This window comes from Cervus canadensis, chromosome 5, assembly GCF_019320065.1.
Source record: "Cervus canadensis isolate Bull #8, Minnesota chromosome 5, ASM1932006v1, whole genome shotgun sequence".
NCBI lineage: Eukaryota > Metazoa > Chordata > Mammalia > Artiodactyla > Cervidae > Cervus > Cervus canadensis.
Genome location: NC_057390.1, coordinates 93,547,455 through 93,575,386, shown reverse-complemented (window position 1 = coordinate 93,575,386; position 27,932 = coordinate 93,547,455). Strand labels below are relative to the sequence as shown.

Here is a 27,932-nt window from a genome sequence, read left to right as displayed (position 1 = left end):
TCATGTCTGACTCCAAGCAACCCCATGGACTGTAGCCTACCAGGCTCCTCTGTCCATTGGATTCTCCAGGCAAGAATACTGGAGTGGGTAACCATTCCTTTCTCCAGGGCACCTTCCCAACCTAGGGATCGAACCCAGGTCTCCTGCATTGCAGGCAGATTCTTTACCATCTGAGCCACCCGGGAAGCCCATCGAATGTTTAGCCAGTGCTTTTTTAATTTTTTTTTTTTTTTGGCCATACCATGCAGCATGTGGGACCTTAGTTAGCCAGGGATCGAACGAACCCACGTCCTCTGCATTGAAAATGCAGAGTCTTAAAACCACTGGACTATCAGGGAAGTCCCAGCCAATCTTTTTTTTTTTTTTTAAAGTTCAAAGCTTTAAATCATTTCAGCCACCCTCTGCGCCCTGGGGGCCCCAGGCAGGGACCCTCTCCTTTCCCAGAAGGCCACTGGGAGGAGGAAATCTGTCAACCAGCAGCCAACAGCCGACAGGGCCCCAGGCTTGGTCAGACAGCTTACACAGTAAGCTGGGCCTGAGACAGGAAGCAGGCAACGTGGGAGTAGAGAGGGACTGGACGGTCAGGTGTGGTCCAACAGCTGGAGAGGCTCAGAGACAGAGCTCAGCATCCAGCCTCCAGCTCTCTATTTCACTGCTTAGAGCCCAAGACCCTGGGTCACTCTAGACAGAATCAGGAAGGCACAAAAGGCAAATAGTTTAGGAGTTCATGGGAGATGCAGGGCAGACGCCCCTCCGCTCCACCCCACTGCCTGGGCTACTGGGACAGGGAGGGCTCCAGCAGCTTCAGGACACCGCCCACCAGGTGTAGGCTGCCTGTGACCAGCACGTGGACGGCGGCAGCCTCTTGGAGTACCACGGCCCCGCTGTCTGCCACAGGGTGGGTGAGGAGGCCCCGTGGGGGACGGGGCGGCTGAAAGACAGGGTCCCGGCCTTGGGTGATCCACTGCAAGGCGTGGGAGATGCAGCTGAAGATGAGGGAGCTGGCACTGTGGGTGTGGGGTGGGTGAGGCGCCAGCAGCAGAGATGCAGGCCCACCCTGCTCCCGGCTGGGGGTGCTCCAGGGGTCCGGGCTGGCCTGCTCCTCATGCAGGCGACTCCAGTGCTGTTGGTGGGTGAGGCAGCGGAGCAGCACCTGGTCCAGTGTCACTGTGAAGTTCTGTTGGTCTGCAGGGCACAGGGACGGACACATCAGTGAGGCAGCCCAGGGTGGGGGAGGGGAAGCATGCCGTGAGCCCATGCTCAATGCCAGGCTCTATCCAAGCACCGACCATCCTTAGCACTGAGGAAACGGAGGCTCGGAAAGTTCGGTGACTGCCCTTTGTCACAGAGTTGTTGAGAAACAGGCCCAGGCAGTTTAGCTTCAATGTCGGGGCTTCTGCCCATGGAGCACCTCTTTCTGCCCTAACTCATTGCCTTCATCTGTGAAATGCACAAGGTCCATCGCTAGGTGGGCATTAAGTATTTCTCCAAATGCAAATTCCCAGACTATCCCCATGCCAACTGATGTGGGGCCTGGAGATCTGTATTTTTTAGATTTAAAAAAAAAAAAAAAAACTTTTTATATAACCCATAGTGAAAAAGAATACATTTTATAGCAGCAGCCCAGGACTCACATGTGTACACGTATACGTCTGGAAGAGAATGTCATCAGACCGTACCTACCCTTAATTTTCTGCAAGACACACTGACACTCTCTATTCTATTTAAAATGCTGGTTGAGACCCACTAAGCTGATTTCAAGAACCATCACTGGGTTGTAACCTGCATTTTGAAAACTAGTTTCCCCAACAATTCCTTCTTAGTATTGCAGTCACACACAACATTCAAAACGTACCAAAGGGTATTGCTTTATACGATAAAACAAATCTAGTTCTTACCCAAGACCTCCAGTTTAAAAGCCCCCACTGTCACCAACACAGCAATCCACCTCAGGGCCCACTGCCCCCTGCCCACCCCAGGGACTATGCCTGTCAACTCACCTGCATTGTCTGTTGATGCCATCTCTGCCAGGTTAGGGCAGAAAATGGCATAGTCAAACTGGCAGGGCTAGAAGGCCAAAGGGAGAAGCTCAGTGTCAGGGCCTGAGAGGAGGTTCCCCCACCCTGACTTCCACAGAGCACCCCCAGAGTCCACATCCATGTCCCCATCTCTAGAGATGCACCCCCCCGCCCCAGCTGAACTGGAGCACTGCTGCATAAACCCACCCACAGCACTTCCATGCCCCTGCCTCCCCATCTGCCTCAGCGTACCCCATATGGCCTGTGGCCTGGGCAGCACAGCCCAACACAGACAGGGAGACAGACTGGAGGGGGCATACACATTGGCTTAAGGTGACCCATCTACTGAGCACAAAGGAGCGAGGTTGTGGATATGAAGGACAGATATAGCATCCTGTCTATGAAATGGGAAACGATCCCTAGGAACCCTTTCAGCCTTGACAGCCAGGGCAGACTCAATTTCCCAGAGCACAGTGGGGCCCCTCCCTCTATGCTTAATAGTCCAGTGACCCCTTAAACCAAACTTTATTATTTTTTTAATCTTTTCAAGTTAGTGCTTTTTTCTTGGGATAAATCCCCAGAAGTGGAATTGCCAGATCATATAACATACCAGTTTTGAACTTTTTTGAGAAACCTTTCTATTATTATCCTATTATTATCCATAGCTGCTGTGAAATGATATCCCACTAACAGTTCATAGGTGTTCCCTTTTGTCCACATCCCCTCCAATGCTTACTTTCTCTTGTCTTTTTGATGACCGCCATTCTAACATGTGTGAGATAATATCTCCTTGTGGTTTTGATTTGCACTGTACTGATGATCTGGCATGTTGAGTACACTCTCATATACTTATGGGCCATCTATGTTCTATGTGTCTTCTTGGATAAACCAAAGTTTAGAAGCAGGTAGGTATCATAGTAACATCCCTGTTTTACGGTGAGGCAAACTGAGGCTCAGGGAAATGCCATCTCTTATCCAGGGTCACATGCCAGTGGCTGAAGGGAACCTGGCAAGTGAATCCAGAGCCTGCACCTCACACCACTTACCTGGTCCCGCCTATAACCCTGGTCTTGAGTGTGACCACGGAGGAGAATGCGGGCAGTGACCTGTGACTTGACTTCCCTGCGCCCAATGCTTTGGTAATACAATTCAGGAGGGGAATGAGCAATCAGGGCCATTCTCCAGCTGAGGAAACAAGTTCAGGGATGAAGGCACCGCTGCTGGGGGTCAAAGCCAGCACTCGAGCTAGCCTGCCTGCTGCCCATACCCCAGCCAGTCCCTCACCTGCAGCAGCTTCAGCAGGGCCGCGGAATCCCGGTCCCCAGTGGAGTTGAAGAGCAAGACGCGCACCTCGGACCCGCTGGGAGAGGGAGGAGTTAGAGGTGAGGGAGGTCAGAGCGGCGGGGCCTCCCACCCCTTCTCTGCGGGCCCTGCCCCATCCTTCCTCCAGAAACTTCCTCTCCTCCCCTGCTGTCCCCGTCCGACCCTGTCCCCGAGTCCCACCCCATCCTTCCCCGAGGTCCAGCCCCTCCCCACTGGCCCAGTCTCGCCCCCGCCCACACTCCCTCCCTCAAGGTCCCGCCCGCTCTGCTGACCAAGCCCCGCCCCACCCCTCCTCAAGGCCACGCCCCATCCTTCCCCGAGGTCCCACCCCTCCCCACTGACCCAGCCTCAATCCCTCCTACGCTCCACCCCTCCTCAAGGTCCCACCCCTCTCCGCCGACCAAGCCCCGCCCCATCCTTCCCCGAGGTCCCGCCCCCGCCCCAGCCCCGCCTCTGCCCGCCGCTCACCTGTCCGGCCTCTGGCATCGGTGCAGCGCCTGGCGGAACCAGCGCACGCAGGCCTGCATGCTGCTGGTGGTGTGAGCGCCGTCCAGGTACCAGGTAAGGGGCCCGCGCCGCAGCAACTGCGTCCGACCTGGCCACTCCGTGTGCCAAAGCCCTGGGTTGGGGAGCAAGGCAGTCCTCCAGGCGCAGCCCCGAGGCAGCCCTCCCGTATCCTCCCACTGTGGTCCTCAACTAACTGCCTGCCCGCACGCAGAGCCCTCCTTGCTAGCCACTCTGATCAGCCCAGAAGCCTCTGGCTGGGCCCTAGTCGCTGGGATCAGCTCTTTGGCTGCCTTATCTGGTGGAATCTTCCAGGTGGCTCTGAGAGGGGGGCTGCTGTCATATGTTAGTCCTAAGATGCAGGCAGAGAACCCTGACTCAGAGAGAGTTGGTCACAGAGCGAGTGAGTCCTGGGCTTATGTGCTCAGTCCCTTCAGTCACGTCAGACGCTTTGCGACCCCGGGACTTGTAGCCCGCCAGGCTCCTCTGTCCATGGGATTTCCCAGGCAAAAATACTGGAGTGGGTTGCCGTTTCATTCTCCAAGGGGATCTTCCCGACCCAGGAATTAAACCCGTGTGTGCCACGTCTCCTGCATTGCAGGCAAATTCTGCACTGCTGACCCCCAGGGAAGCCCTGAGTCCTGGGGCTGGGATGTAACCCACCTGGTTCCAGGACTGTCTCACGCCCCTGACACAGGGCCTGGCACACAGTGGGCACCCTGGAACCATCCGCTGAAGGGGTTTAACAGCCACGAGGACCTACTATGTGCTGAAAGTTTGGGGGGAAGCAAGAAGTCTGAAGAGTATCACGGTCCTCAAGACCCTCATGGTCTCCTGATGATGACAAGCATGACAGGGCTGGCAGCTGCCACAGGCTGGTTGGGCACTTTATCCCATATCTGGCAGGCTCCGGACTCAGTCCTTTAGTGACGGCACCTCTCAGTGGATCCTATCATCATCTCACTTGGCAGATGGGAAAACGGGTTCAGAGAGACTTCATGGACTCAAAGTGCGGGAAACTTACTGCCTTCAGCAGAGTCCTTTCTCTTAAGGCACCATTGGTCCCACCTCTCTAATAGGAGACCAGAAGAAAACACCTGAAGGGGGCCTGGCTGGGCAGGAAGGTCCAACTCACCCTGCTGCATGTGGGGTGTGGGCTGGAACACAGGTGCCAGGGGCAGCTGCCCTGGGAGGCTGGGCCTGGATGCCTTCAGCTCCCCGGCATCTGGCAGGGGAGGGAAAGGAGAGGGAGGGCTTCAGTGGACTCGGTCCTCACCTCTAAGGGCCCTCAGAGGCGGGTCCACCTGTCCCCTGCCCATCCACTGACCTGCCCACTTACCCTGGTAACCTTTCTGCTGCAGCCAGCAGCGGGCCAGCTGCAAGGCCAGGGCAGCATTGGACCGCTGGTGCTCTCCCTCCAGGCCCAGGGTCAGCGGTGGCCCCCCTTCCTCCAGGGCTTGTAGTGGTGGGCACAGGTAGAGGGGACACTGCAGGGGAGACGGGCAGCAGCTGCTCAGGGGATGGCCCTCCCTGATGCCATCAGCCCTTCCATCTACCAGAACCCACCAACCAGAACCCACCAAACCCTGTTCCTAGAACCGAGATGCACCCCAGCTGGACGAGCACAGATGAGCAAACCGAGGCAAATCCCAGAGGATAAAGTGCCTCCCCAGTCAGTCCTCCTCCGCCCCCACGGCAGTTCCTTCAGACTCACTGAGATCTGCTGAGCCCTGTCCCTTAGCACTGCCAGCGGCTCGTCAGGCTGGGGCACGGTGAAGGCAGGGACGCCACTCTGTGGAGGACACGGTGAGTGAGCCAGGGGCTACCCAGGGTGCTCCACTGCCCGTCTCTGGCCCCCACATCCCTCGTTCTGGGCAGCCCATTCAGCCTTCCCCCATTGGACCTTTGGGAACCCCTCGATGGGGAGACTGAGGCCAGAGATGGGGCTCAACTTATTCCAGTCCCACACAGAGCTCCCTTGAGAACCCAGACCCCACTGATTCCAAGACCTAATTCTGAGTCAAGATACAAATAAGCACCCCTCCCCTTCCCTGAATCTTGAGGGCCAGGGTCAGGCCATCCATGTACCTCCCCTCCCCAGGTCACCTTAAAAATGCCCCCTTTCTGCCATGCGATCTTCTCCATCGTGTCCCCGAGAAGGCCAGTGTGGTCGATGCCAAGAGAGGTGATCCCACACACCACAGGCTTCCTGCGGGAAACGAAAGGGCCAGGATGACCCTGGGCTCCTGGCCACCATCCCTCTCCCCAAGCCATCGTCCTCACCTGATGATGTTGGTGCAGTCGTAAGCCCCACCGATGCCTACTTCCACCACTGCCAGGTCCACCTGCAGAAGATCAGAGGGCATGGCAGGAGGCACAGGGGCTCCCAGACGCTGCACGCGAGTCCTTAGCCTGCCGAGATTCCCCTTCCCAACGTCTGGAGCACAGGGTTTTTGGGGAGGTGGCCACACACACCTTCTCTTGGAGGAAGACGTGGAAGGCCATGAGCGTGAGGAAGCGGAAGTAGCCGGGCATGGAGACACAGCTGCTGTCGTCCTATGGACAGGATTACGTCAGAGCTCGGGGCCATTGCAGCCTCTGTGCTGGGGGAGATGGTGTCCTGGGATGCGCAGCACCCTCTGGGTCTACTCACCCACTTGGGGTCCCCTACCCTGCCCACCCACCAGCCCTCTGGCATAGGCACCTTGGTCTCCTCCAGCCGGTGGTAGAGGCGCCAGAAGTGCTTGGTGAAGAGTTCGGAGCTTATGGGCTGCCCATTGATGCGGATCCGCTCACGCACCTGCACCAGGTGGGGAGAGCTGCCGAAAGACCCAGGGTCATCAGGAAACTCCCTTCCCAAGACCCCCAGGCTGCCCCCTACACCCGCCCCATAGTCAGATCCATCTTTTGGAAAAACAAATCAGGCTGTATCACTGTCCTGCTGAAAACCCTTCTTGCTCCTCATCTCGGCCTCCTAGGCCCCAGCGGCGCTGGTTCCCCTGGCCTCTGCGCCTCACCTCTCCTGCAGCCCTTCTTAGGTCCCTGTGCCCCAGCCCCTCTGGACTATTGTTTAGCTCCTCCAGCCCTGCTTCCTTCCCCCTGCCCACATACTTTCTATCTCCAGGTCTACCTGTGTACCTGCCCACTACACAGATCTCAAGTAAGACCACTCCTCCAGCAGAGAGAAAGGATCCTCCCACCAGGCTGGTCAGGCATGCTCTCTGGGCTCCTATAGCACGCCCCCATCCGCACCCCCAACCCCAGCCCATACCTATCAGCTACTCTGCCAACATCTGCCCCCATAATGTCTGTCTGTCTTCCTGCCCTTGAGGACAAGGCCTCATCAGCTGTGTTCAAGTTGCAGCCCCAGACTGGCCCATGATGCCACATGAGCCCAAGTTGAAGGCTGGGTTTTTAACCCCTCAAATTATTTTAGATGAGAGATTTGGGGCTTTTATTTGAATCCTCAAAGATCCTCTCATATTATGAATCCTCTCCATTTCTCTATTTTGAACAAAGAACTGTGGAGGGAAAACACACTGATCTGAAAGGACCTCAGTCAGCTGGTTTCAGTTGTTTACAGAAGTCACTTGATAAAACTGGTAAAATAAAAGGAGGCACACATCTTGAATGCCCTGAGCTTAGGGACTGAAACCTGAGCGATTAACTGGCATGTTAATTCCACTGCTTTGCCAGCGATGGGCTTAAGAAAGGCACATATAGCTTCAGGGAAGAGGGACCCCTATCTATCCGTACCGGCTCACTGCAATCCTGTGGTGTGATTTTAGATGCTTGAATGTGGCCAAGACGGGGCGCTGCCGAGCGGGCAAAGCAGTGGATGAGGCTGGCACAGTGATAGGGTTCCCTTCTGCTGCCTACTAGGGAGACCTCGACAGGGGCATCATACCCTATGCTTACTGTCTAAGCCTTTCTAGCCAGGCTTTCTGCTCCTTATGGCAAAGATACCCTAACTGATAAATATTTCTATGTGATTTAAAAACTGTGTAAGGAATTTAAGTTAATAAAAAAAGATATCTGAGGGGGCTTTCTTAATGGTCCAGTGGTTAAGAATCTGCCTTGCAATGCAAGGGACACTGGTTTGATCCCTGGTCTGGGAAGATCCCACATGCTGCAGAGCAACCAAGCCCATGCAACATAACTACTGAGCCTGACTGTGGAAACTACTGAAGCCCGTGTGCTCTGAAGCCTGTACTCCACAAGGAAAGCAACTGCAATGAGAAGACCCCACTCTACAACGAAGCATAGCCCCTGCTTGCCACAACTAGAGAAAGCCCACACAGCAGTGATGAAGACCCACCACAGCCAATAAATAATAAATAAATCTTAAAAAAAAAAAAAAAAAGGAAACCCTCAGAAGAAATGGAGTAGCCATCATAGTCAACAAGAGAGTCTGAAATGCAGTGCTTGGATGCAATCTCAAAAATGACAGAATGATCTCTGTTTGTTTCCAAGGCAAACCATTCAGTATCACAGTAATCCAAGTCTAAGTCCCAACCAGTAACACTGAAGAAGCTGAAGCTGAACGGTTCTATGAATACCTACAAGACCTTTCAGAACTAACACCCAAAAAAGATGTCCTTTTCATTATAGGGGACTGGAATGCAAAAGTAGGAAGTCAAGAAACACCTGGAGTAACAGGCAAATTTGACCTTGGAGGACAGAATGAAGCAGGGCAAAGGCTAATAGAGTTTTGCCAAGAGAACACACTGGTCATAGCAAACACCCTCTTCCAACAACACAAGAGAAGACTCTACACATGGACATCATCAGATGGCCAACACCGAAATCAGATCAATTATATTCTTTGCAGCCAAAGATGGAGAAGCTCTATACAGTCATCAAAAACAAGACTGGGAGCTGACTGTGGCTCAGATCATGAATTCCTTATTGCCAAATTCAGATTTAAATTGAAGAAAGTGGGGAAAACCACTAGACCATCAGGTATGACCTAAATCAAATCCCTTATAATTATACAGTGGAAGTGAGAAATAGATTTAAGGTATTAGATCTGATAGACAGAGTGCCTGATGAACTATGGGCGGAGGTTCATGACATTGTACAGGAGACAGGGATCAAGACCATCCCCAAGAAAAAGAAATGCAAAAAGGCAAAATGGCCGTCTGAGGAGGACTTACAAATAACTGTGAAAAGAAGAGAAGCGAAAAGCAAAGGAGAAAAGGAAAGATATACCCACTTGAATGCAGAGTTCCAAAGAATAGCAAGGAGAGATAAGAAAGCCTTCCTCAGTGATCAGTGCAAAGAAATAGATGAAAACAACAGAATGGGAAAGACTAGAGATCTCTTCAAGAAAATTAGAGATACCAAGGGAATATTTCATGCAAAGATGGGCACAATAAGGACAGAAATGGTATGGGCCTGACAGAAGCAGAAGATATTAAGGTGGCAAGAATACACAGAAGAACTGTACAAAAAAGATCTTCACAACCCAGATAATCATGATGGTGTGATCACTCACCTAGAGTCAAACATCCTGGAATATGAAGTCAAGTGGGCCTTAGGAAGCATCACTACGAACAAAGCTAGTGGAGGTGATGGAATTCCAGTTGAGCTATTTCAAATCCTAAAAGATGATACTGTGAAAATGCTGCACTCAATATATCAGCAAATTTGGAAAACTCAGCAGTGGCCACAGGACTGGAAAAGGTCAGTTTTCATTCCAATCCCCAAGAAAGGAAACATCAAAGAATGCTCACACTACTGCACAATTGTACTCATTTCACATGCTAGTAAAGTAATGCTCAAAATTCTCCAAGCCAGGCTTCAGCAATATATGAACCATGAACTTCCAGATGTTCAAGCTGGTTTTAGAAAAGGCAGGGGAACCAGAGATCAAATTGCCAACATCCGCTGGATCATCGAAAAAGTAAGAGAGTTCCAGAAAAACATCTATTTCTGCTTTACTGACTATGCCAAAGCCTTTGACTGTGTGGATCACAATAAACTGTGGAAAATTCTGAAAGAGATGGGAATACCAGACCACCTGATCTGCCTCTTGAGAATCCTGTATGCAGGTCAGGAAGCAACAGTTAGAACTGGACATGGAACAACAGACTGGCTCCAAATAGGAAAAGGAGTACGTCAAGGCTGTATATTGTCACCCTGCTTATATGTAGAGTACATCATGAGAAATGCTGGGCTGGAGGAAGCACAAGCTGGAATCAAGATTGCTGGAAGAAATATCAATAACCTCAGATATGCGGATGACACCACCCTTATGGCAGAAAGTGAAAAAGAACTAAAGAACCTCTTGATGAAAGTGAAAGAGGAGAGTGAAAAAGTTGGCCTAAAACTCAACATTCAGGAAACTAAGATCATGGCATCTGGTCCCATCACTTCATGGCAAACAGATAGGGAAACAGTGGCTGACTTTATTTTTCTGGACTCCAAAATCACTGCAGATGGCAATTGCAGCCATGAAATTAAAAGATGCTTACTCCTTGGAAGGAAAGTTATGACCAACCTAGACAGCATATTAAAAAGCAGAGACATTCCTTTGCCAACAAAGGTCCATCTAGTCAAGGCTATGGTTTTTCCAGCAGTCATGTATGGATGTGAAAGATGGACTATAAAGAAAGCTGAGCGCCGAAGAATTGATGCTTTTGAACTGTGGTGTTGGAGAAGACTCTTGAGAGTCCCTTGGCTGCAAGGAGATCCAACCAGTCCATCCTAAAGGAAATCAGTCCTGAATATTCATTGGAAGGACTGATGTTGAAGCTGAAACTCCAATCCTTTGGCCACCTGATATGTGAAGAGCTGACTCACTGGAAAAGACCCCGATGCTGGGAAAGATTGAGGACAGGAGAAGGGGATGACAGAGGATGAGATGGTTGGATGGCATCACCGACTCAATGGACATGAGTTTGGGTAGGCTCTGGGAGTTGGTGATGGACAGGGAGGCCTGGTGTGCTGCAGTTCATGGGGTCACAAAGAGTCAGACACAACTGAGCGACTGAACTGAACTGAACTGAAAAAAAAGACATCTGAGGGACGCCCCTGGCAGTCCAGTGGTTAAGTCTCCGTGCTTCCACTGCAGGGGGCACGGATTTGATCCCTGGTTAGGGAACTAAGATCCCTCATACCGCATGATGTGGCCAAAAAAGAACTAAAAAGATATCTGACTTTTCCAGCTGTGTATTTTGTTTATCCATTCAAGTTGCTGCTCCCCTCCTCAAGTTCTTTGCATTATAAAAATTAGAGATTGCCATAAACTTGGGTTAATACACTAAATGCTAACTGAATGTATGTTGAATGAATAAACACTGGGCAGAGAGACATGCAGCTGAGTTCCTGTGGGGGACCCTGACCCTGAGGTGCAGATTGGATCCAGAGACCCCCAGACAGCTAGGAGACACCACATCCCTCTGTACCTCAGTACCTAAAGAACCCCGTCTTCAGGCCGTAGCTTCGGAGGATACGTTCAGTGAAGGCACACGTGGAGCCCTGCAAATAAAAGGTCTTGTCTGGGCAGGTCCCAAACCCCCACCCCAGCCCGCAGATGCCCTACCCCTGGGTCCTGTGATTCACCTTCCCCTTGGTCCCAGTGATGTGGATGATGTTCAGTTGGTCCAAGTCCTCCACCTAGGACAGACAGACAAGGTCCCTGCCTCAGCCACAGGAGGCACAGACAGAAGTGGGGGGTGGAGGTGGTTACAGGCCCTCCCCACCTTACCTGCAGCCCACTCCGTGCCAAGTACAGCTTCATGGCTTCCAGCTGTGTCTGGGGGTCACCCCGCTCACGCTTCACCATCTCCAAGTAGTTAGCATTGGTCTGCAGTGTGTTGAGTGTGCGCACAGCATCCTGGCAGTGAGCCCCAGGTAGCAAGTTAAGGCGCATTAGGGGCCCATGGGGACAGGGGCACACAGCATGCCAGGGGCTAGGCATGCCAGCCCCTGGTGCCCCAGCCCAGAGGTTAGGCACCACTGAGAAAGAAGTGGCATTTTCCTAGCTCTGGCAGAAATGGGAGCCTGGGGCAGTTCAGCTTCACCTAGGGAGTGCCAGGCAAAACAGGTAAACTGACTAACAGGACTAGGCTTCACTCTCAGGTCTTTGCCCTAATTCCCTCCATGCATGTGTGGGTGTGTGCGTATATGCCCAGTCATGCTCAGTCATGTCCAGCTGTTTGCAACCCCATGGAGTGTAGCCCACCAGGTTCCTCTGTCCAAGGGATTTCCCAGGCAAGAATACTGAAGTGGGTTGTCATTTCCTTCTTCAGGGGATCTTCCTGAGCCAGGGATTGAACCCATGTCCCCTGCGTCTCCTGCACTGGCAGGTAGATCCTTGACCACTGAGCCACTGGGAAAGCCCAATTCCTTCCATAGTTCACACTATATCACTATATCTGGCCCTCCTAAAGTAGGGCCAGAACCACAGAAGGCTAGGATCTTAGAACTGAAGGAATTAGAACTAGGAATTCCAGGAGGCTTCCATGCCTAACCCTGAGGATTGGGATTCCACATTCCGACCCAGAGAAGAGTGGCCTGAAGCAACCAGTTGAGAGAGAGGAGTCTCAGAGGGAGGAAGGGTGTGCCAGGGTCGCCCAGACAAGAAGGCAGGTAGGTATAGCCTCAGGACAGTTCACACTGGGTGGTGGAAGTGGGAGTGATATTTATAATCCTTCAGGGCCTCAATGGCTGGTTGCAGGCCCTACTTGTCAAACTGGTGCCGCTTGCCTGGCCAGCATCCTGTGCTGGTCTCTGGCAATTGGCCTTTGGCACAGAACCAGGAGGAAGTTTTTGTTTTCCATGTTCTTTCACCACCACCCCTGCTCCTGAGTTCTGCCTGCTCCCCAATTCTAAGCACTTGGATCTCCTTCTTCCTGAATCCTGGAGACTCCAACCCACATCAAGACTCCTGGATCTCTCAAGTCTGAACTCCCAAGTCTGAACTCCCTAATCCCTCTACTCTCCCCCACCCCCAACTGCTGCTTCGGAGTCCGGAGACACTGTAATAACTCCAGAATCTCAGCTGAGCCGTTGGTCCTACCACCGGGCATCCCCTTCGTCTCTTCCAACCGCGGTTCACTTCAACCTCAGAATTCCCAAATCCGGTAGAGCCGGGCCCAACTTCCTGGTGCCTGTCCCCACCTCCAGACTCCAGAAGGTCCCCGCCCGCCCCGCCCCTCGACCCCTGCGAGTCCCAGGCTTCTGGCCACCCTCTCAGCTTGGCGCAGACCAGATGCTAAGTGACCTCAGGCTGGCTCACGAGTCATTGCGCGACCTCCCGCCGGCGGGCAAAGATACCTGATACTCCATGCCTGGCTCCTGCAGCACAGGCCACGCGCTCAACCCTCGCTGCGCTGCGACCCCGGTTGTTGCACCACGCGGAGAAACCGCTGCCAGGAAGAGAGCGTGGCAGCGTGCCCGAGACATAGCAGAGAGGCAGGCAGCTGCACTCTAGGCCCGGACCGAAAAAAAAAAAACTAAGCTCCTGGGCCCGCCCCCGACACGCCTCCTCTCCTCGCCAATCAGCGCTGCCCATCGAGCCCACTGCGACCAATAAGAGCCTGCGCGACGCCATCGTTATGAGGGGCTGGCCCCAGCGCGGGCCGGAGAGTTCGTTCATGTTTGTGAGGGGCACGGTCCCGCGGGAGTCCTCTGCCTTAGGAAAATACGCACTCTTTTCGTCGTCTTCTCCAGGATCTGGCCTCACTCCCCTCACCCACCCCAAATAGCCAGTCCCAGTCAGCAGCCCTGCTCCAGGCCAGAACCAGCTGAGAGCCGGGACCAGTTCAGTTCAGTTCAGTCGCTCAGTCTTGCGACCCCATGGACTGCAGCGTGCCAGGTCCCCCTGGTCCCTCACCAACTCCCGGAGTTTACTGAAATTCATGTCCATTGAGTCGGTGATGCCATCCAACCATCTCATCCTCTGTCATCCCCTTCTCCTCCTGACCTTAATCTTTCCCAGCATCGGGGTCTTTTCCAATGAGTCAGCTCTTCACATATCAGGTGGCCAAAGGATTGAAGTTTCAGCTTCAACATCAGTCCTTCCAATGAATATTCAGGACTGATTTCCTTTAGGATGGACTGGTTGGATCTCCTTGCAGTCCAAGGGACTCTCAAGAGTCTTCTCCAACACCACAGTTCAAAAGCATCAATTCTTCGGCGCTCAGCTTTCTTTATAGCCCAACTCTCACATCCATATATGACTACTGGAAAAACCATAGCCTTGACTAGATGGACCTTTGTTGGCAAAGGAATGTCTCTGCTTTTTAATATGCTATCTAGGTTGGTCATAACTTTCCTTCCAAGGAGTAAGCGTCTTTTAATTTCATGGCTGCAGTCACCATCTGCAGTGATTTTGGAGCCCACAAGAATAAAGTCAGCCACTGTTTCCTGTACAATGTCATAAACCTCTGTCCATAGTTCATCAGGCACTCTGTCTATTAGATCTAGTCCCTTAAATCTATTTCTCACTTCCACTGTATAATCATAAGGGATTTGATTTAGGTCATACCTGAATGGTCTAGTGGTTTTCCCCACTTTCTTCAATTTAAGTCTGAATTTGGCAATAAGGAGTTCATGATCTGAGCCACAGTCAGCTCCCAGTCTTCTTTTTGCTGACTATATGGAGCTTCTCCATCTTTGGCTGCAAAGAATATAATTGATCTGATTTCGGTGTTGGCCATCTGGTGATGTCCATGTGTAGAGTCTTCTCTTGTGTTGTTGGAAGAGGGTGTTTGCTGTGACCAGTGTGTTCTCTTGGCAAAACTCTATTAGCCTTTGCCCTGCTTCATTCTGTCCTCCAAGGTCAAATTTGCCTGTTACTCCAGGTGTTTCTTGACTTCCTACTTTTGCATTCCAGTCCCCTATAATGAAAAGGACATCTTTTTCAGGTGTTAGTTCTAATGGGGTCACAAAGAGTCAGATACGACTGAGCAACTGAACTGAACTGAACTGAACTGTTTCCACTGTTTCCCCATCTATTTGCCATGAAGTGATGGGACCAGATGCCATGATTTTAGTTTTCTGAATGTTGAGCTTTAAACCAAATGTTCCACTCTCCTCTTTCACTTTCATCAAGAGGCTCTTTATTCTTCACTTTCTGCCATAAGGGTGGTGTCATCTGCATAACCAATCTGACCAACCTGATCACATGGCCCACAGCCCTGTCTAACTCAATGAAACTATGAGCCATGCCGTTTAGGGCCACCCAAGATGGATGAGTCATGGTGGAGAGTTCTGACAAAATGTGGTCCACTGGAGAAGGGTATGGCAAACCAATTCAGTGTTCTTGCCTTGAGAACCCCATGAACAGTATGAAAAGGCGAAAAGATAGGACAATGAAAGATGAACTTCCCAGGTCTGTAGGTGCCTAATTTGCCACTTGAGATCAGTAGAGAAATAACTCCAGAAAGAATGAAGAGATGAAGCCAAAGCAAAAACAACACCCAGTTGTGGATGTGCTTGGTGATAGAAGCAAAGTCCTATGCTGTAAAGAGCAATATTGTATAGGAACCTGGAATGTTTAGTTCAGTTCAATCGTTCAGTCATGTCCGACTCTTTGCGACCCCATGAACTGCAGCACGCCATGCCTCCCTGTCCATCACCAACTCCCAGAGTCCACCCAAACCCATGTCCATTGAGTCGGTGATGCCATCCAACCATCTCATCTTCTGTCATCCCCTTCTCCTCCTGCACCCACTCCTTCCCAGCATCAGGGTCTTCTCAAATGAGTCAGCTCATCACATCAGGTGGCCAAAGGATTGGAGTTTCAGCTTCAACATCAGTCCTTCCAATGAACACCCAGGACTGATCTCCTTTAGGATGGACTGGTTGGATCTCCTTGCAGTCCAAGGGACTCTCAAGAGTATTCTCCAACACTACAGTTCAAAAGCATCAATTCTTTGGTGCTCAGCTTTCTTTATAGTCCAACTTTCACATCCATACATGACCACTGGAAAAAACCATAGCCTTGACTAAACGGACCTTTGTTGACGAAGTAATGTCTCTGCTTTTTAATATGCTGTCTAGGTTGGTCATAACTTTCCTTCCAAGGAGTAAGCATCTTTTAATTTCATGGCTGCAATCGCCATCTGTAGTGATTTTGGAGCCCAGAAAAATAAAGTCAGCCACTGTTTCCACTGTTCCCCCATCTGTTTGCCATGAAGTGATGGGACCGGATGCCATGATCTTAGTTTTCTGAATGTTGAGCTTTAAGCCAACTTTTTCACTCTCCTCTTTCACTTTCATCAAGAGGCTCTTTAGTTATTGTTTGCTTTCTGCCATAAGGGTGGTGTCATCTGCATATCTGAGATTATTGATATTGATATCACAGCAATCTTGATTCCAACTTGTGCTTCATCCAGCCCAGCATTTCTCATGGTGTACTCTGCATATAAGTTAAGTAAGCAGGGTGACAACATACAGCCTTGATGTACTCCTTTCCCAATTTGGAACCAGTCTGTTGTTCCATGTCCAGCTCTAACTGTTGCTTGGAATGTTAGGTCCATGAATCAAGGCAAACTGGAAGTGGTCAAACAGGAGATGGCAGGAGTGAACATTGACATTTTAGGAATCAGCGAGCCAGGATACAATGATAAAACTGGTGGACACCTCAGGGAGGTCACTGAATCATAGCTCCCAAAACATCCCGACCCAACCCAGGGACTACAAACTGCAGGGATTCGGCCTCTGCTGTCATGAATCTGACAGCTCGACTGCGGTGTAACAGACCAAAAACCAGGCACCTAGAGCTACTGGGTCCCCTAACCATTCCTGGGCAGCCTGGGAAGGCTTCCTGGAAAAGGCAACATCCTGACCTCATGAGCTGTGGAGATTGAATGCAGTTAGTGAGCCCCAGGGTGACAGGATGCCAGATCCAGCAGGATCTTGTGGCCTTAGAAGAAACTGAATTGCATTTAGATTTGGATTACAATAAAATGCTTCTAAGAAAGGATGACAAGATCAGATTTGCATCTCAGAAGATGTGCTGTTTAGAGAGAGCTGCCCTCAGAGAGGACAGTAATCTGTCCCACCTGTGGGTGGAGGATCCAGGCTTGTCCTGGAGTTTTCAGAACTTTTTCTGTCTATGACTTAATTTTTTTAATTAACACTTTTGCTCTTTATTTAAAAATATTTTTGTTTTACTTTTCTTAATCTTTTTTTACTTTATTTTTTGGCCCCCCATTAGATCCATGACCACAGATTGAACCTGGGCCCCGTTCATTGGTATATGACCTTCCTGTATATGACCTTCTTGGTCCCAACTGCTAGCATAGAAAAAAAGTAGTATGGAGATTTCCTTTCTACAGTTGAGACCTAAAAAGGTGTATGTGTTTGGGTGGGGGTGGGGAGTTGCTGCAAGAAGCTTCTAGAGAAGTTTTCTCAGATAAAAGGCAGTCCCTTAACAATTTTGGGCTTCCCTGGTGGTTCAGAGGTTAAAGCGTCTGCCTGCAATGCGGGAGACCTGGGTTCGATCCCTGGGTCCAGGAAGATCCCCTGGAGAAGGAACTGGCAACCCACTCCAGTATTCTTGCCTGGAGAATCCCATGGACGGAGAAGCCTGGTGGGCTACCGTCCACGGGGTTGCAAAGAGTCAGACAGGACTGAGCGACTTCACTTTCACTTTCACTTTTAACAACTGATGGGATTTCAGTATCAGCAGTCTCTCCCTCTTTCCTGCAGACACTGGGTCTAAATATTTACCAGAGATTGTTTGATTTTGAAATAAACACATGTGTTGGGAAGATTCTGTCATTGGCTGGACTTCTGCTGTTCATATCACTGCTGGGTGCCCCCACCCCTGCCCCACGGGAGATGGACAGGTCGTTGTCTTGCTTAGTTTTCTTCTTTTTAAAAAATAATTGAAACTTTCTTTAGATATTATAATTTAATAACTGCATAAAATTTATCATAAAATGGCATTAAATGGTTTTTTTTAATTTTGCTTAACCCTCTCTCTCCCCCCACCTTTGGTAATTCTTATTGACAGCCAAGGAGATCAAACCAGTCAATCCTAAAATAAATCAATCCTGAATATCCATAGGAAGGACTGATGCTGAACCTAAAGCTCCAACAATCTGGCCACTTGATGTGAAGAGCCGAGTCACTGGAAAAAACCTCATGCTGGGAAAGACAGAAGGCAAGAAGAGCAGGGGGCAGCAGAGAATGAGGTAGTTAGATAGCATCACTGACTCAGTGGACGTGAATCTGAATAAACTCTGGGAGACAGTGGAGGACAGAGGTGCCTGGCATGCTACCATCCATGGAGTTGCAAAGAGTTGGACATGACTTAGCAACTGAACAACAAGAACATTGACGACCAAGTGTGTGTCCCACAGTGTGTGTCTTCTCATGAAATCACAGACACAACTAGGGCCTTGGGCTTCTTTATTTTTGGTTTTTCTGGGCCATGTAGCCCAGCTTGCGGGATCTCGGTCCCCCCACCAGGGATTGAATCCAGGCCACAGTGAAAGCCCCGAATCCTAACCACTAGACTACCAGAGAACTCCCTATAGAACCTTGCTGATGCAAATGACAATACTTTCTGCATCTTAACATTCATACTCAACAATAAGCCTATAGGGATCCATAGACTTCCCTGCTGGTCTAGTGGTTAAGCCGTGCTTTCATTGCAGGGGGTATGGGTTCAATCCCCGGTCAGGGAACTAAGCTCCTGCATGCTCCAGGGTCAAAAAAGAGAATAAAACCAACCCCCTCAAAAAAAAAAAATCCTAAAAAATAAGGAGGGATCCCTTTAAGACCATTACTTAGCAAACAGTTAAGTAGAACCTTTCTGGTCCAGGCACTGTTTTAGAATCCATTCTACATAGTTACTCATTTAATCATTAAAACCCTGTGAAATAGGTACCAGTATTATATGCTGTTTCACAAGTGAGGAAACCGAGGCCCAGAGAAATAAAGGCACATGCCCAAGTCACAACGTCAAAATTTGAGCTCTGGCCCCAGAGTCCTTATTCCTAGCCTCTATACCTTCCTCCTGCCCCCTCCCCACTGGAGGTGAGGGCACTGCTAGCTTAGAAACAGTGGCTATACCATAATGCGTTCCCTACTTGCCTGCAGTGCTCTGCCACAGTGGATAGCATCTACATCAGGGGCTTAAATTTCTGAGGGTGAGATTGCATGGGATGAGGAACAGTTGGGTCCAAGGGTATTTGCATTCCTTCCCCCCAACACTGGAAACATTGCAGCCCATCAGTTATGTGTGCAGAGAGAGCACCCCTATTCCAGAATGTCCCCCAGATGGCTGGGTGTAGAGTACCCTGTCATTCTTACTGTGTATTTCTCTGTCTGCAGTGAAATTGAGCTTCTTTCCCGGCTTGTATGTCAGTAAACTGCTAAAACTTTAGTACTTTGGTCACTTTGCGAAGAGTTGACTCATTGGAAAAGATCTTGCTTCTGGGAAAGACTGAGGGCAGGAGGTGATGGGGACGGCAGAGGATGAGATGATTAGATAGCATCACCGACTCAATGGACCTGAATTTGAGCAAACTCCGGAAGATAATGGAGGACAGAGGAGCCTGGCATGCTACAGTCCATGGGATCACAAGGAGTCAGACGTGACTTAGCGACTGAACAACAAAAACAGGAAGCCGTGGCAAAGTCACCCAGTGGCCTTTCCTCCATGGTCTATAAGGACCACTTTTTTTTGGCAGATCCCAGCAATCAAAGCACCATCTCCTAACCACTGGACCATCAGGGAATTCCTTCCAAGGACAATTTTTATAGCCAATGACACCTGGAAATTTAAGAGGGGAAGGAATGCGATAGATTTATCTTCTTTGTCATATTCAAACTGTTCCTTACTTTTTATTTTGTTTTTAAATTCTCACTTTTTTTTTTTTTTGGATGGATAATACATCATATCATTTAAATAGTGAGAGATATGAAAAGGTACACTGGGAAAAGCTTCCCTCCCACCCCAGGTCCTAGCAACCCAATTCCCCCATCCAAAAGCAAAGTTATGCTTCTTGTGATTTTTCTAGAGACATTTTATGCAATTACAAGGAAATACAAATATATATTGATTTCTTGTTTATACTCAAGTATTCTTACCTGGAGAATTCCATGGGCAGAGAAGCCTAGTGGGCTACAGTCCATGGGGTCACCAAGAGTCGGGCATGACTTGAGCAACTAACACACACACTTCTTTACACTCAAAGATAGCAGCAGACTATACACACGAGTCTGCATTGAACTTTCTCCATATAACTTTATATCCTAGACCTTATTCTGGACCATGTTGCCACATAAGAGAGGCCGTATTGGCTAATTTGCCTTTTCAAAGCTGCATAGTACTCCTTGGTGTGGAAGTACTCTCATGTATTTGGCCAGTCTCTTACTGATGGATGTTTAGGTTTTCAATATTTGGCCATCACAAGCAATGCTACGGTGGGTAACATTATTCCTTCCATGTGTGAGCACATCTGATGGATAAATTCCAGGAAGTGCAACGGCTGGATCAAAGGTGATGTGCATTTGACACTTTCATACAGATTGCCACGTTGTCCTCCATAGGGACAGGGCCAGTTTCCACCCCTGTGGCCCTGAGGGGCATGAGCCAGCTATTTCCTCACCAACACACACCCTTAGTCAACTCTGATCTTGCCAATCCCATAGGGGGAAACATGTATTCTCAGGGTAGCTATCTTTTGCATTTATTTTATTATGAAGGAGGGTGAGCATTTTTTATCTTTAAAAATCATGGGCTTCCCTAGTGGCTCAGTGGTAGAGAATCTGCCTGCCAATGCAGGAGACATGGGTTCAATCCCTGGTCCAGGAAGATCTCAAATGCTGCAAAGCAACTAAGCCCATGGACCACAACTATTGAGCCTGTGCTCTAGAGCCCGGGAGCCACAACTCCTGAAGTGCCCAAGCCTAGAGCCTGTGCTCCGCAACAAAAGAAGTCACCGCAATGAGAAGCCTGTGCACCGCAACTGGAGAGTAGGCCCTGCTCTGCACAGCCAGAGAAAAGCCTGCTTATCAGCGAAGACCCAACATAGCCAAAATAAAAATAATTAATTTTTTTAAAAAGGTCATTTGTATTTCTTTAGCATTCCCCTCATCTCCTTTGCATTATGGCTTTTTTTTAAAAAAAAATTTATTTGGCTACACCAGGTCTTAGGTGAAGCTGCACCAGGTCGTAGCTGAAGCTTCAATACTTTGGCCACCTGATGGAAAGAGCTGACTCATTGGAAAAGACCCTAATGCTGGGAAAGATTGAGGGCAGGAGGAGAAGGGCATGACAGAGGATGAGATGGTTGGCTGGCATCACTGACTCAATGGACGCGAATCTGAGCAAACTCCAGGAGACAGTGAAGGACAGGGAGGCCTGGCGTGCTGCAGTCCATGTGATCACAAAGAGTCTGACGCAACTGAAAACCAACAAGGTCTTAGTTGTGGCATGTGGGATCTAGTTCCCTGACCAGGGATCAAACCAGGGCCTCCTGCCCTGGGAGCATGGAGTCTTAACCGCTGGACCACCAGGGAAATTACTTTTTATTTGAAAAGCCACAGATACTTGTACAAGAAAGTAGCGAAAGTATAAAGGAGAAAATCAAAAGCACTTTCATAGTGCACCTGGAGAACCACTGTTGGCCTTTTGGCGATACGGTGAAGGGGTTCTCATTCTCCATAAAGAACAATAGAAACAAATCCATTGTGTGGAGAGCAAAGAAAACAAGGACTCAAGGAAACTGGCAAGCAGGCCAGTGTCCACCCATGGGAGGCAGGTCTGCAGGCATGCACGGAGGGTAATGAGGGGACAGGGGGTCCTGCTTCAACCTCCCACTCTCCCAAAGGGAAAGGGTGGATCCATCCATGCATTCATGCATTCATTTGGTGAAAAATTGTCTCTGCCAGACCTGGGCTCCGTGCTGGGGACACTGGCTTGTGGGGACAGATGACAAGGCTCTGCTTTTGGAGCACCCTGCCCAGGGAGCAAGAGAAGAGTGAAGAATGAAACTTGCAAAGAACAAAGATTTGCGATCTCTGTTTAAAGCCTGTAGGGACGGGAGGCTGGGGACCAGAGAGGGAGAGAGACAGCTTGGGGCCACACAGCAGGTCAGCAAAGGCATCATGCTGGGCTTTCTACACTCAGATCTGCCTGAGTTACTGCTCTCTCCTGCCTCATCAGGACAGGAGACAGTAACAGCAGGCAGACTTCGGGACTTGGTCTTGGTCAAGCTCATGTTCACAACTTTTACCTCTGCCTGAAACACATTTCCCCTAAACTTTTCCTCTTTGCTCTTTTGGGTGGGTTCCTTTAGCATTTATCCCTGGGATTGGCATTATAGTCTCTTTTTATTTATTTATTTATTTATTTTTTTTATGGAACACTTCACAAATTTGCATGTCATCCTTGCGCAGGGGCCATGCTAATCTTCTCTGTATCGTTCCAATTTTAGTATATGTGCTGCCGAAGCGAGCACTGCAATCTCTTTTTAAACCTCACAAGAATGATATGAATGAAAGATTATCCCCATTTGACAGGTGGCAAAATGGAGGCTCACAGAGGGTAAGCAACTCATTCAGAGTGAGATAGTGTGTGGTGGAGCTAAGACACAAAGCCAGATTTGCTGGCTCTAAAACCTGCCCCAGCTCGCCACCACTGGTCCGGTTAATCTCTGCTGTCGATGCACCGTGTGACCTTGGGCAATTTGCTTCCTATTTCTGATTCTGTCTTGACTTGCAGTCTTCTCCTTAATAGGACAAGGCTGAAATGAGTTCTGTCCCATCTCATAATTTCTAGGGGAGGGTGGGTCTTGATGACGCCAAGAGTCTTCAAAGGCATTCCAGAGAGCCAGGACTAGAGGGGTTCCGCTGCCCGTTCCCCACCCCCACCCAGGGTTCTGTGAAGACCAGAGGAGGTTCAAGCTCTATGGCAGATTTATGCAGAAGATTAGCATTCAGAAGGGAGGGTACATTTCCGATGGCCACATCCAGATTCAGACCCTCTGATACATAAGGACTCCCCCCACCTTTGAATGTCAGCTTATGTCCAGGGACCTACATGAAAACTCTTTGCTGTCGCTGGGTGAGAAGAAACTTGCCTTAAACAGAATTCCATATCCTCAGTGGGGATAGCCTCTTCTTATCCTCACCCCAACTCTGGCTACAGAGGTGTGAATGGATTTAGTGTATGAGGAGGGCAGTGGACCTTAAAAATGGGCCTCCCTCTGACCCTGCAGTTCCACTGCTTCTAAGGTTGACCCCGAGGGAACCAACAACTGGAACTGTGCTCAGGACCCCACGTGCTGTTTATCAGCCTCCATCTCGGGTGGCAGGTGACACGGTTGATGACCTGATGACGTCCTTCTTCTTGAAACCCTTTGTTCTCGGCTTCCCGGACACCTCCCCTCCCCGTCCTCCTCCTTCCTGGCTGGGTGAGCCCTACTGGCCCTCCGTTCTCCCCTCCGACCTCCTCCCGTTGGTGGCCAGAGGCTCATGCCTCTCTCCCCGAGGTGGTCCCTGCTGTCCCGGGTCTGTGACCATGTTTGACTTTCAAATGTCCCTCTTCACTGGCTACTGACATGAGCGCCTGGTGACCTCTCAGCGTCTGAAGGCATCTCAGCTGCTCCCCAGGGCTTTTCAGTTTGGAGAACAGCTCCACCCAGGGGGGCTCAAGTCTAAAGCTAGGCTTCCCTGGTGACTTAGGGGTAAAGAATCTGCCTGCCAATGCTGGAGGCACGGTTTGATCCCTAAGCCAGGAAGATCCCACGTGCTGTGGAGCAACTACTGAACCCGTGCCCTAGAGCCTGGGAGCTGCAACTACTGAGCCCACGTGTCACAACTACTGACGCCCCCACGCCCTAGAGCCCGTGCTCTGCAACAGGAGAATCCGCCGCAAGAGAGGCCCATGCACCGCAACTAGTGAGCAGCCCCTGTTTTCACTGCAACTGGAGAAATGCAACGAAGACCCAGCACAACCATAAATAAATACAATTATAAAAATAAATAAATAAATAAAGCTAGGCCTCACTGCCATCCCTCCAGGCCCAGGCCACTATTGCTGGTCTAACCTATTGCCTCCTTGCTGTTGTTCCTCTTGACCCCTACAACCACAATTGTTTCCCTTTTTTTTTTGTCTTTTTTTGGCCATGTCACGTGACATGGAGGATCTTAGTTCCGCAACCAAGGATCAAACCCACACCCCCTGCATTGGAAGTGTGGGATCTTAACCACTGGACCACCAAGGAAATCCCTGTTCTTCATCATTTTTGAAAAAACCAGATCTCCTCTCTCCTGATTCAAATCTCCCCATGGATTCTCACTGCACTTAGGATGAAGTCCAAATGTTGGATCTTATCATTGCCCCCAGCCCTGCTGTTCTCCTCTGATTCTCAAACACACCATTTTTGTGTTTGTGAAAGTCCACACCTACTGAGCACTTAGCGTGAATGGTATTCATTTAATCCTCACAGCAGCTTAAGGAGTACTGTGATTATCCTCCTTATGAAGATGGGAAACTGAGGCAGAGGGGTTGCTCAGCCAGCCCAAGGTCATACAAAGTGAGCGCAGGACAGAGCCTCAGGGCCTTTGCACTGGGATTCCCTCGGTCCGGAATGTTCTTCTCCCTAAAGTTCACGTGACAAACTCATGATCATTTCAGATCTCTGATCAAATGTCCCCTTGTCACATTCTTGCCATCTACCCTTTTGTACCTTTTAGATTGTAAACCATGTGACTGTATCAGCATTTCAAAATAAATGTTTTCTAACAGAGCATTGTAAATTTTAATATAAGAAGCTTGTTAAGGGAACAAACCTTTTGATGACTCAGTATGGACACTGGGATCCTATTGTTCAAATAATTACAATTTAGAAACCAGCCTGGGCATTTTTCTCCAAAAAGGTAACTATGATCAGCTCTGAGAGGTAAGGCTAGAAGTGACTTCTTTTATAAGTATATATATATATATATATATTTTTCCTTTTAAAAAAATTTTATTTACAGGTGACTGTTACCTTCATTTTGCTTGTATGTATTTTATAGTTTTTCCCCTGGTAACATGCCTAAGTGGGAAAAAGAATGAATGATTCCTTCCATGTTAGGTGACCAGCACCTCAGAGCTCTACTGTTTCTTTGTTTTTTGAGATTTTTTGATGTGGCCATTTTTAAAGTCTTTATTGAATTTGTTACAATATTGCTTCTGTTTTATATTTTGGGTTTTTTTGGCTGAGGGGCACCTGGGATCTTAGTTCCCCTACCAGGGATCAAACCCTCACCCCTGCATTGGAAGGCGAAGTGTTAACCACTGGACTGCCAAGGAAATCCCTCAGAGCTCTTCGTGATCAACATTCCTGGTCAGCAGCTGGGGACACTGAGGCCCAGCAAGGGGCCAGAACTGACCTGGAAGCAGGTGTGGCTCCCAGATGCTCCTGGGAAGTTTCTGGGGTCCCCACTCATAGCCAAGAAGGCCTTTTGAAGGGCCCCAGGTGTGTGGTATGGAGCCTTGAGGCGAGACGTGCCACTGGAAGGCTGGCTTCAGTTCTGCCACCTCCTGGAAGGGCCTGAGGGCTCTCTGAACTGGCCGATCCTTTCTTTGCTCAAATCTGAGAGCAGATTGCCAATTTTCAGAAGGGAAAAAAAAAGTGTGGAACATGTTTTCTCAGTTTGTTATCACACTCTGTAACTGATGGTCCTTGGCACCTTCTCCCTGGAGATAAGATGTACAGAGCCTCCTCCTTGCCTGGTGCTGTACTGAGCCCATTTTACAGGTGAGGAAACAGGACAAGAGGCAAGGAATCACCTGGGAATGTCACCAACTAACAAGTTGGTTCAAGGATTCAGCTCAGTTCCAGCTCCTTTTGATTCCAAATTTAGCCCCTCTGATCAAGCTAGGGAAACCCTAGCTAATTTTTTTTGTTTTTTTGGTAACATGGGTTTTCTTAAATAACAATACAAGTTCTTCCTAGACATCAGCATTGTGCAAGGACTATACACACATCTGTCTTGTTTGATCCTCACACCCACCCAGTGAGGGAAGGTCTGACCTGGGACCCATTTCTCAGGGAAGACAACAAAGGCCTAACAGGGGAAGTGGTGTAGTCATTCACAGGGGTCTGCAATACCAGGCCTCCCAGTGGACATGAGTTTGAGCAAACTCTGGGAGATAGTGAAGGACAGGGAAGCCTGGCATCCTGCAGTTCGTGGGGTTGACAAAAAGTCAGGCACAACTTAGTGACTGAACAACAACCACAGTGCACCCCAGACATCCCTGGACCCTGCCCAAGCTGCCCTGTGCCCTTGGGGGTGCCTGGTCATCTGGTCAACTAACTGGGCTCTGGCCTTGAGCTGGCTCTCAGTTCAGAGGGAGATGAGAAGCCCTGCAAAATGCCAATACTCCCCAGCCCAGGAGGCCGCCCCTGGTGAGGGGACCACACTGTGTATCAGGTCACCTCACCTCTCTGGGATCCTGGCCTCTAGAGCCAGGGGGTCTGGCTGACCTTGAAGAAGCCATAACTCCCAACCCCTGGCTTCTGGGGCTGCTCCTCTGTTACTGGGCGGAATGTCCTCTCTGTCGGGGGTCGGGGGGAAGCGGCCAGCCTGGTGTGCAGCCCCAGGGGACACTGGCTGAGCCACAACAGCCGTGCGATCCTCACAGGGCCTCGCACAGCCATCCCAAGAGGGAGGGAGGCAGTCTTGTGGTGCCCATTCTACAGAGAAGGAAACTGAGGCTCAAAGAGGCTAAGCAACTTGTCTAGTGTCTACAGACTCTCATAGTCCAGCCTGGGGTTCCCACCCCCAGCTCTAGCTGGTCCCCTCCAAGGATGATTCTGTCGCTTCTGAGCTGGCGGTCTCCTTGCCCCCTGAAGCCCTGTTTCCTCATCTGTAAAGTGGGGGTCGCAGTCCTGCCAGCCTCAGAGGTCTGGAGGTGAGTGGGAAGGGGGGTGCTGGGCCCAGAGCACAGAGCAAGGTCTCCACACATGAATGAGGTTAGAAACCTTCCACAGGCCAAGTCCTTACATGCTCCTGCCCGCACCTTCCAGATCTTTAAAATGCAGACAATAATGGTCTCAGATCATCAAGCACAGACAACAGCGGGCACAGGGCCCAGCAGGCAGAAAGCACTTTGATCAGTAGTGCCATTGTCATTATCATTATTAAAATAGAGCTGGCCGCTCTTTCTCATAGGTCGGTCAGACAAAACCCAGTCTGTAAATGGGGCCTGGCACACAGGAAGATCCTCAAGGCCGCCTCGGCCACCTCCCACGCCTGCTGTCCAGTCCTCCTTCAGAGCTTCCCATCTCCACACCGGGTGGAGGCTTCTGTGGAGCCTCCAGTTGGTGAAAAGGGAGCTGTGAGGCCCATGGGGTTGGGGGGCCCTGGACCACCCCAGGCCTTCAGAACAAGGTGGGCTCCTCCAACAGCTCACCTCCCCAAGATGACAAGGCTTTTTCCTTGGATCTCCACTTCAAATTATGAGGTTATGATCATCACTAATTGGATCCCTGAGGTCTATCTACACTCATTGTACAAAAGGTAGCCTTAGAGAAGAAGGCTGCCTGTCCAAGGTCACTGTGTTCTCCTACCTGGAAGGAGGCAGTTTTAGCAGAGAGAGGACACCCCGTTAGGCCTGGCTCCTCCATGGCTGCTTCCCACCAGAGCTTCTCAGCCACTGGCCAGCAAGTAGCCAGGGACCTGGCACCTCTCATCCCTGGGCTTCCCGCTCCCCGACCGGATAGGGCATGGAGTGACTCACGGGTGTGGGTACCTCTGCCAAGCCTGCCCTGGGCTGGGCCACAGAGGGGAGGGGGAGCTGGAGGGATTCCCAAGACCTGGCCTTCTCCCACCCTGGCCTTGGGGGAGCGTGCCTGGGGCGGGTGGGCAGGGGGCTGGGAGAAGGTCTCACCTGATAGGCTTCTGCTTTCATCCTGGGATCAGCCCAGGGATCTCGGCCTCCCTGCTGGATTTCCGAGCACAGGACTAAGTCAGAATCTTCTGTGAGTTAAAAAACAACCCGGTGGAGGTTAAAGGTGAGCAGGCAGAAGGGAGTACTAGGGAGGGGGCATGCAGAGACTTCCGGGCCTTGAGGCTGGGCTTCGTGCCCAATGGGGCTGGTTTTATCTGCCTTCTCTTATCACA

General features: G+C 50.2%; 1 protein-coding gene and 1 non-coding gene across 4 annotated transcripts; both read right to left on the bottom strand.

Annotated features, from left to right (window-relative positions):
- Nucleotides 1-340: 340 nt before the first annotated feature.
- On the bottom strand, nucleotides 341-27,811 carry FPGS (folylpolyglutamate synthase). Of its 3 annotated transcripts, none has more exons than XM_043469641.1 (15): nucleotides 27,700-27,811; nucleotides 11,557-11,685; nucleotides 11,412-11,465; nucleotides 11,263-11,327; nucleotides 6,550-6,664; nucleotides 6,321-6,401; nucleotides 6,129-6,190; nucleotides 5,952-6,054; nucleotides 5,560-5,637; nucleotides 5,185-5,332; nucleotides 4,981-5,070; nucleotides 3,810-3,960; nucleotides 3,303-3,378; nucleotides 2,001-2,067; nucleotides 341-1,185 (listed from the first exon to the last, which is right to left on the bottom strand). In XM_043469641.1, exons 1-15 carry the CDS (start codon nucleotides 27,718-27,720, stop codon nucleotides 776-778), a joined length of 1,650 nt encoding a protein of 549 aa, XP_043325576.1. In that variant the 5' UTR covers nucleotides 27,721-27,811; the 3' UTR covers nucleotides 341-775. The 3 variants fall into 3 exon arrangements, with proteins under 3 accessions (XP_043325576.1, XP_043325575.1, XP_043325574.1); XM_043469640.1 differs by lacking the exon at nucleotides 27,700-27,811 and adding an exon at nucleotides 27,380-27,514; XM_043469639.1 differs by lacking the exon at nucleotides 27,700-27,811 and adding an exon at nucleotides 13,128-13,502.
- LOC122442728 lies at nucleotides 22,170-22,276 on the bottom strand. The gene has a single exon (XR_006269724.1). It is a non-coding gene; the product is annotated as a U6 spliceosomal RNA (small nuclear RNA).
- Nucleotides 27,812-27,932: the final 121 nt, after the last annotated feature.